At 36.9% G+C, this 10166-nt stretch overlaps 1 protein-coding gene across 1 annotated transcript in view; it reads left to right on the top strand.

The window, feature by feature from the left end:
* LOC101565421 (mucosal pentraxin) overlaps window positions 1–8356 on the top strand; it is a 49117-nt gene extending 40761 nt beyond the window's left edge. Inside the window, 1 exon segment of the mRNA XM_023699799.1 lies at window positions 8169–8356. Within this exon segment, the coding sequence (XP_023555567.1) occupies window positions 8169–8356 (188 nt within the window).
* Window positions 8357–10166: the final 1810 nt, after the last annotated feature.

Here is a 10166-nt window from a genome sequence, read left to right as displayed (position 1 = left end):
GGTGTTTGTAAATAGGATCACAAGTCCACTTCTTATACCGCAATTAACCACTAAGAAGAATATATGCAGTGTATTATTTGTTGAAACTGTACTTCCAATTGGATTTGAAACTGTCTCATTGCTATCTGTTTATCAATAAAACTTTGAAAAAAATTAAAAAAATTAAAAAAAATAATAATAAAAAATAAAAAATAAACAGGAGGATCACTATGAGTCCGATCTACACAGTGAGACCCTGTACACCTGTCCTAAAACTTAAAATAAAAGTGATGCTTTTCATTACCTTTCAAATAAAAACCTTGCTCCTAGCCATGGCATACTAAATCCTCAAGACCTGACCTCCACCTACTTTCCAATCTTATTTTATGCCTTTGTTTCCCTTATTCCCTCTATATCAGTCCTATAGTTTCACTCTTAATTCCCTAGGATTCTCCAAAGCCTTTCTTGTTTGGGGAACTCTTCCTGCTTCACTGCTTATTCCAACTGTTTTTCATGGTCCATTCTAACTCAGGCTTTAACATTTTCCTTGGGATGTCATTTTTATTGAAAGGTCACCTGTCTAAAATAGATTACCTTTGTGCTTCTGCATAGGAACTTTATTTCCTTTTTACAAATGTGTGTTACAAGCTTTTGCTATTTTATTTGTCTGCTTGATTGTTGTCTACCTACTCCAACAGAAAGCCTGGCTTACACTACAGAGGATAATAATATTCTGTCTACTTATTTTTTTGCATCACAGGAAAATAAAAGAATATTTGGCAAATAAATATTTATTAAAGACAAGAGTATATGATTAATAATGTTCTGTTGAAGAAATTAAATTTTTGTGTAGGGTTTAATGGGAGAAAGTTTTAAGTATCAGGTTTACATCTCTATGTAAGCCATATATTTTATCATAGCAATTCAAGCTCAGGATTGCCTGTTGGGTAAACATATTATAAAAAAATCACATTAATGAACTTCAATAATTAATTTGTTCATTTTTGGAAGAGTATATAATTAATCATGACTTTATCAACAAGCTATGTTTAAGTGATAAGTTTAGTGAGGTACCCCTTGATAATACTGTGTAGTTTTTTTTCTCTTAAAATAGATTAGCATTGTAACATTATTGAACTGCACAGTACATTAATATAAATTTAATTTAGGAATTTAATATCTAAAATATTATTTTATATTTAGTGTTATACATTCACCCTAATTAATTGTTGTTTGTTGGGTCATACGCAGAGAGAATTTTCTCCATCTATATTTCTACATCATGCTATAAAGCACAAAAAAGAAGGTTGATTGGCAATTGGCAGCCTATTGTATGGCAGTTTTTGTGTTGGTTTCCTCTTCTTTCCATTTTTCACTATTGGAACAACCTGAAACCCATATTCACATGTATAATAAGACAATTTGAAAGTCAAGGGGCCAGGGAGATAGCTCAGTTGAATAAGCGCTTGCCTGGCAAGCACAAGGACCTGAGTTCAATCCCCAGTTCTGCAAAAAAAGAAAAGAAAAGGAAAAAAAGAAAGTTAAGGGATGCAGTTGTGAATTATAACCAAAAAACCACAAATGTAAACATTGAAACAAAGTGGCAATGTTTGGTTATGCCACTTGAATTGTCTATAGCATTTTATTTTATTATCAGTGAAAGGTATTTGTTTTCTCATAAAAATTTACAAATTCCTGATTATAAGAAACAATGATCTACATCAAAAATGTCCTTAATTTTCTGATAATGCAGCTATTTCTAATATCCAGTCCAAAACTCAAATCAGATGTCAGACTATTAATTTTATTTATTTATTTTTTTAAGTTGGAATTGAACTTAGGACCTTGTGCTGGCAGGCAGGCACTGTGCTGCTGAGCTATATTCCCAGCCCCTTAGTTTTGTTAAGATCTTTAATATTTATTTGAACCTCTAGTAGTTGGCAAGTATTACTTGTTTTGAAGGAGGAAAAGGAAATTTATGATGGAGTATCCCTGGGACTATGTTCAGGACCATGCTCCACCTTCTTCTGTTCCTCCCTTTTCTACAAAATCTATGCAAGTGTTCTCCAATGTTACTACACTCCATTTGATATCACACCTTTTATGGCACTCTCTTTCCTACCTGATAGATTGTGAATGGACATAGCAGAGATAGCTGCATTAAGGTGAATGAAAGTTGGGCTTCACGTTCCTTCACTCATATGGTCCCCTCTGAGCCACTCAATAAAGCCTATACTTTTGTAAAGTTTATAAAACTAAGATATTTGTATTAGTCAGCTTTCTGTCTCTGTAATAAAATACCTGAGTTACTCAACTTAACAAGGAAGCCTTTATTTGAGCTCAAATTTTTGGAGGTGTTACTGCATGTTGGGTTGGTCCTGTCATTTTTGGGCCTGTGGCCAGCAGCACATCATGGTGGGAGTGTGTATGTTGGGAGAAGCTGCTTTACTCCCAGTGGCTTTGTCCAGGAATTAAGGAAAGAGAAAGAGAAAGGGCCCCCTCAAGGTCACATCCTCAGTGTCCTAAGACCTCCCACATGGCCTCACATCTTAATGGCTGTAGAGACCTCCAGACAGCACCTCAGGCTGGGCACCAAGGCCTTACTACAGACTTATCCAAGTCACACCAAGATATCAGCTGTACAGACAAAGCCACTCTCTTTTCCCTTCACATTTTCTGCATCACATGTCCTTCCCCACTGGGAGCAAGAACATTGTTTTAGGAAGGGTTTTTGTTGTTATTGTTTGTTTGTTTGTTTTTAACAGAACTACCAAAAGTTTATCAGCGAATATAAAAGATTTTGTTAATGCAGCCAACATTGCCTGACCTTCAGCTCTAGATTTCAATACCAATCCTTTGTCACCAGGTATGTGGTTTTCTCTCAGTTCTTCCGCTCCCCATCTGCCTTGAGAAGAGGCTGATCTTCTTTTAGGATATTACAGCTGAAGAGGCTGGCTTTAGACGTCATACGTAGACACCTCAGCATCCAGATCATCTTTCTTTGTTTTCGATAAGACTCACCCAGACAACTTCCCTCTATCAAAGGTTTCTGTAAAATATACTTCTCCTGCTTCTACATGAATATATCTTTTTTTTTCTTCTTTCTTTTCTCCTTTTGCTGACTTCTGCTGGTCTATTGAAGGGAGCAGTCAATACTTTTTTTCTTTTTTTTCCATTCTTGCATGTTTATATCTGGTAATCTAAACAACTAATTTTAAGATAATATCATGTAATATAATAACAATTGTCAAATTCCTATTATTTTGTTTAGTGAAATTCTGTATCATTTCTATTTTTTCCTTTTACCATTTTGTATTCTCTTAAAAAAATTAAAAATATGCTTCTGCTGCAGTTTTAGGTGTCATATAGTGAATAGTTAATCTGTCCTGCCAGCTACTTCTCAGGAGTGGCACCTCAGGTGCCCAGCTCTCTGGGCTACTTGTGCACTGGGTTTCAGCATGGATCCCAGCAGGGGCTGCACAGGAGTGACTGAAGACTGAACACCTGCATGTGGCAGCATGCCTTCAAGTGTTTTTGTTCTGCTTTTTTTTTTTTTTTTTTTGGCTATACTGGGGATTGAACTCAGGCCCAGGCAAGCATTTATTCTACTGAGCTATCTTCCTGGCCCTTTCCAAATATTTTTTGAGATTCAGTTGAGAACTTTTGTTGAAAATCAGTTTAGTCCCGTTTTAGTGGAACAGAAGTATGTGGCTTTCAGTCGCTCTCAGGTATAGTACCATACAGCAAGCTGTCTAGCTCCTGCTTGAAGAGCTAGCTTTCCTGGCCTCATGACACAAAGTGGATGACAAAGGTCATGTCCCAGCATGAACGTATCTTCTGTGTGGGGCTTTGGAAGTTGGTGGAAAGTGAAAGAAAACAAAGGTTGAATTGGAGTCAGAAGATAATCTAATAAAAAACTTTTTCCTATCGTCAGGTGTGTGTAAAACTGTTAGCAGAGGATTGACTTCCTCCCCATGTCTAATGAGGAGGGAAATTGCCTCCTATCAGAAATCTACTCAGTAGTGCAGAATATGAAATTGCAAATACAGCACAGTGCTTTTGCCTTTTGTGATAGGAATCAAGCACTACAGGGTTTATCAGAGTGACTGTGTGAAACGCAAGCCTGTAGAAAGACTACAATGAGAATACTGCATGAGAAATTGCATCTTGTATGCACCCCAGCTATCAATAATAGAAAATAAATGTTGATCAATGATTCTGGAGGAATGAATTGCATTTGTAGTTTCTTCATAAAAATTATATTATAATATATCAGCCTGATAAAAAGGAGATCAAATAGTATACAGCAAAAGTATGTAAAAGAAAATTCTATTAGTATAAAACTAATTATTTTTTCTGGATCTTGTAATGTTCAGATAGTTTCTCAGCTTTCATCCTTTTTAATTTGGATGTGATTCATTTGCTTGTTCTAAACAGGCAGCCATTTTAGCACCTCTAATTCTATTCAAAATTTTCTATTTAAATTTTTATGAAGGGCTTCCTAAATAGTTTACATTTTAAGTCCCTGAAACTAGACTATTTCTGGGTTACCTACACTGACATATATTCTTTTACATCAGTACAATTCCCAGTGTTCATAGAAGGAAGTAATAAAAAGGGAAAATTTTATAATAAAACATGTCCATGGTAAGTGCTACACAGATGACACAAATATAAAGAATGTAGCCATCGGTGATCTGATTTTCTGAAACAGTGAAGAATTCAAGGATGCTGTTCTAAGCAAAGAATAATCTTCCCTCGGTATACCTGAGAGCTCATTTCCGGTGAAGTCTGGTATATATGAAAAAGTGCTTTTGTGCTTATTTGTCAAAGTCAGGTTCAAGGCTACCCTACACAAAATATCTAACTGGACATGGAAGGATTGTAGCGAAGCAGAACAAGATTTTAGTATGCAGAGACTCCTTAGTTATTACATGGCATTGGGAGAGAGACACTGTTCCTAAAGGCCTTCTCTTCTACAGGATATCACTCTGTTAAGGAGTATGACAATCAAGATGGAAAGGACTCAGAAAAATCCCCCACTCCCATCCTTGCTCCATCCCCTTCCTCCACTCAAACTTACTTGCACATCCCCACCCCCACCCCCACCCCAAACACATTGGTCACAGTGCTGCTTAGCCAGGGTCCTGAAAGATTAGGGCTTCACAAGTTACCTATTAAAATGCAAATGCTCCAGGCTGGGCTAAGACCTCTTGTCCTTATCTGCTAACAGCCTAAAGGGATTCCTTTAAGAAAAAGCTGTTTCCATTTTTTAACTGTGTAATTCTGTAAGGAAGCATAAAATAAACCTGGCCTATACTACATTTGCCTGGAGGGCTGACTCTGCAAAACTAGAATTTCTCTGGCTAGAGCCACACCTACAAATGATCTTCCAGCTCTCTACCCCACCTCTGCAGGCCTATGTTATAAGTGAGGGAGTAAATCTTACTGGCACAAAGGGAAGGAGTATTTATTAGCTTGTTTTCTGCTACTTATAAAAGTCTAAACAATGGCTTCTTACAAAATAATGAGCATATCAGTAAGAGCTAAAGTATTTAGCATGCTCTGTTCTAAGCGCACTGTATTAACTCATTTAATACTCATTTAGTACTTAAGTACCACCCTTAAGGAAGATATTCATACTACCTCTATGCTATAGGTGAGGAGGCTGAGGCAAGGATAGATTTAGAAATGTGCAGGAGACAACTAGCAAGGTGAGATGGTGCGCCCCTATGACCTAGTGCTGTGGAGCCTGAGGCAGGAAAAACAGTGAGTTCTAGGCCATCCTGGGCCACATAGTGAACTCAAGTGTAGTCTGAACTATGTTGCAAGATACAGTCTCAAAAATAAAAAAAGGTGGCCAGTGAGATAGCTCAGTGGTCTAAGGCACCTGATTAGGCAAGCTTATGCAAGCATGTGGACCAGTTCTATCCTGGCACCACATGTCGCAGCAGCCCCACCCCGAGAGCAGGCTGAGCTGGCCACAGAAAAAAATAAAATAAAGATAAAGATAAAAATGCCCAATAAGTGGTCTACACTAAGGCTCAAACTGAGGAGCCTGTTCACACCTTGGACTCTTAATTAATCCTGCTCTTATGAAGCATGCATGACTAATCATTAATATTTTTCTTTTTAACTTTTAAAATTTAAGATAATATTCTGACACTGAAAATCTTTTCTTCCACCACTACACTCCCGAGACTTCCTCAACAGGCTTACTACATTTTCCCCATTCTAAGGGGAAATGCTTGTGTCTGTTGAAGGACATGAAGGCAAACCTGAAACCCTTTGAGTCCCTTGGCTGGAACACAGTGTTATAAAGCAAAATCATGGTTGGTTTGCTTGAGTGCATACATGGCTCAGACATGCCCTTTACCCATGAGACACCACACAGAATTCTCATCCACAGAGTGTAAGTGACTGACTGCCCATCCTGAAGACGGGCAGCTTGACATCATAGATGTCCACACCTACATGCTATAAAACAGATGGTGGTGTAAAATAGATTGCCCTAAGCCAATGGCCATCTCTGAGACATTTTAAGTTTTCTGTTATGTTATAATTTAGGGGATGCTTAACATTTCTAACACAGTTAGGAAATTTTTCCCTACTTCATTGAGTTTTCATATTCAATTGAAAAGTGATCTTGTACCTGGGTCTTTAACTCTCAGCTTCCATTGACAACCTTGAATTTGTATATTTGGTAGGGCCTGCTTATAAGCAATATGCAGTATATTAGCTCCAGCTATATAAATCTGCATTTTCCAAATGTTTTGGTAACTTTTAATTTTGAATGAAATCTTTGTTATTGAAATCAGTTTCTGGTAATGTACTTTATAGCTAGACTCCATTCAAATACTACCTGTAAAATATTCTACCTGATTCTCCCCTCCTTATTAGAGATAAATTAATCTCAAAAATAATAAAAGAAGTGGAAAGAAAGCACCATCATTGGTACTATTTTTCTTTTCTTGGGGGAAATATCTCTACCTGCACCTAAAGCTTCAGCCTATATAATCCTTGTCTTCATCTCTCTCAGAGTGGCATTTACTTTTGGAGCCCTGGGAGCTTCCATTAGATAGATAGATAGATAGATAGATAGATAGATAGATAGATAGATAGATAGAGCTATATATAGAGAGAGATATCAATAGAGATATAGAGATATCAATATATAGATATATAGATTGTATTTTTTTAGGGAAGGGTCTACAAGGTGTTCTGGGTCTCACTACTAGATCAGACTAGAAGTGATCCACCTATTTACAGCCTCCCAAGAGCTGGGATTACAGGCACGCGTCACCAAGTCCAGTCTCAATTGCCATCTCAGTGCACAGCAGGCTTGGGCATCAAATCTCTGACCCCTGCACCTACTTGCAGGTGCTTTAATCTGCTGAGTTATTTGGCCAGCCCTTCTTTTATACATATTTTGGATCCAAAGTAGGTAACCATTCAGGTCAAGACAAGAAGTAAAAACTATAAAGCCACTGACTTTAATGAGAAAATCCACCAGCCAGCCACCATCTATTATTGAATACTCTTCCTTAAGCCAGCACCTGTTGAAGGTAGCAAAAGAAAAAACACAGACAGATGGAGCCATTTCCCTCTAGGACCTAATAATCTATAGAACAAAGGCAAGGATTTTTGTTTTTTCCCTTTTCCTTTTAGAACTGTTTTGAAATGCACTGTTAATATGCTGACAGTACTGAATGAAGATCTATCTACCTATCTATCTATCTATCTATCTATCTATCTATCTATCTATCTATCTACTTACCTATCATTAAGACTTACATATGAAGCACCTCCCAGAGACTGGTGTATTGAGGTCTCTATTCCCAAAGCAGCAATGTTGTGGTTGGGGGTAGAGAGGTTCCCGGCACTCATGAAGGTATTCACCTCATCAGTAGAGTCTGCTGATCAGTGCATAAGTAAATGAGCTTATTTGGAAGTAGAGTCTAGTTGGAGGAAGTAGGTCACCAAAGGTGTGCCTTTGAAAGTTAAATGCTATCTCTAGCTTGCTCTCTCACACTCTCTATTGCTCTCTTGCTCTTTGTCTCTCTCAGCTTCCTTGCTCTCCTGAAATTAGCTGCTTTCTTCCACCATTATGTTTTCATCTTGGAGCCAACTGACAATAAATTAAAACCTCTGAAACTGAGCCAAATTAAACCCTTTTCCCTTTAAATTAGGTATGTCAAGTATTTATCCCAGTAATAGGAAACTGACCAATACATTTATCAAACAGCTTATCTTTCTAACTGTTCCTGAGTGCAAACTCTTCAACCACATGGTTTGGGCCCCAAACCTAAATCCTCACTTAGTGATGAAAGATCCTTCAAGTACTCAGAATCTTTATGACTGGTTTCCTCATTCTTAACTATGTAGAATTGGTAGGAAGAACAAAGTAGGTAAGACATGTTGCAAGCTTACCTAAAGCTAATATTTATTAGGTATATGCACACCATGAACAGATGTTTTTCTTTTTAGTCACTTTATATCTATTATAAAGACCTTGGTCCATAGAATTTAAAGCAGAGAGAAGCCAGAAAATTGGTCCTTCTGCTTCCCAATTTTGGAGATCGCAAAGAACAAGGCAGAGAATTCTGATGCTTCCTCTGATGACCATATCAACAAAGTTCTTGTCAAAGGCTTCTCTTTCAGAATCTAGGTGCAGGGATATGTCAAATTCTATAGGCCCTATTTTTGATGGTTGGCTGCTCAAGTTTCATTTTTCTATCATTGCTACAAAATGTAATATAGACTAAGGCTTTTGCAAACAAATATCAAATCAAAATTTTGACAGCAGGGTGCTGTTATGTATTGAGTACATGGGCACTCAGATTCAGAAACTTATGGTAAGAAGTAACATTAAAACGTAATGATTTCATCAAGTTCCTGAAGTAGGCAGGCTGAGTAGAAGAAATAAGCAGCCCTCTCCACCTAGATTGTGGGTTGAAATTGTGGTGGACATTATGTCAGCATATAAAATTTTTTAATCTATGGAAATAAACTGCTACATCAACACAGTTCTACTAGGGTGGAAGAACTCGCCTCTGTTTTGGTGCTTATGTGCTTCTTAGTTCATGGTTTTTTTCTATTTTTTATTTTATTTTTAAAAGAATGGAAAAATAATAGATAAGACATTAAAAATGATACTTTTTAAAAAAATAACAAGAGGATAGGTGATCAAGAGTGGCTGTTATTTTGCACATTGCTATCTTCATTGTAATTGCTCAGATTAAAGATACAAGCATATGAAATTGGTCAAAGTAAAAAATTTTAAGCATTAACTGCTACCTTCAAAAAACTAACAGAAATTAGTAGTACAATCATCTTAGCTATCCCATACATAAACATGCATGATTTTATCCCTTTCCTTTTTTCCTTTCTCTCATCCCAATTGTTTATTCCTTATGTTCATTGTCTTTATCTTTCACTATATCTTTTATACCGTTGAGATTTTGTTTACTTTTTCAGGTTCTTACACTTAGGAGAAAACATGTTATTTACATGTATGGATATGATTTATTTCACTTACGAGCATAGCCTCTAGTTGCATCCATTAACCTGAAAAAGCCTCAAGTTTATCATTATAGCTGAGTAATACTCCATTATGTAAAAATACCACATCTTCTTTATCCATTCCTCAGTTGATGAGCATTTGGGTTGTTTCCAAGATTTAGCTTTGACAAATTGTGCTACTATAAACATAGGTACACATGTTTGACTGTGTTACAATGTTTTTCAGTTCTTCTGCAAAAATACCCAGAAAGGAAATAGCTGGGTTGAATGGGACTTCTAAGCATAGTTTTATAGTTTTTTGAAAGGTCTTCACACTGATTTTCATAGTGGTTGTACCAGTCTACACTCCCTCCAGTATTGGAGAAAGGTTTTTTCCTCCAAATAGCTTCTCCAGCATTAGTTGTTAGTTGATTTCTTTATGATAGCCAGTCTTTCTAGCACGAGGTAGAATCTTCATCTTGTTCTGATTTGCATTTCTCAAATGTGCTTCTCAGAGGAAGAAATTAAACAAGCGAATAAATACATGAAAAAATGCTCCACATCGCTAGCCATTCATGAAATGCAAATTAAAACTACATTGAGATATCATCTCACCCCAGAAAGAATGGCTATCATAAAGAAATCACCCAACAACAAATGTTGGAGAGGCTGTGGGGAAAAAGGAA

The sequence above is a fragment of the Octodon degus genome, unplaced genomic scaffold (assembly GCF_000260255.1).
Source record: "Octodon degus isolate 3935 unplaced genomic scaffold, OctDeg1.0 scaffold00116, whole genome shotgun sequence".
In the NCBI taxonomy this organism is placed as follows: Eukaryota; Metazoa; Chordata; class Mammalia; order Rodentia; family Octodontidae; genus Octodon; species Octodon degus.
The sequence above is the reverse complement of the archived record's forward strand: the minus strand, read 5'-3'. Positions and strand labels throughout refer to the sequence as shown.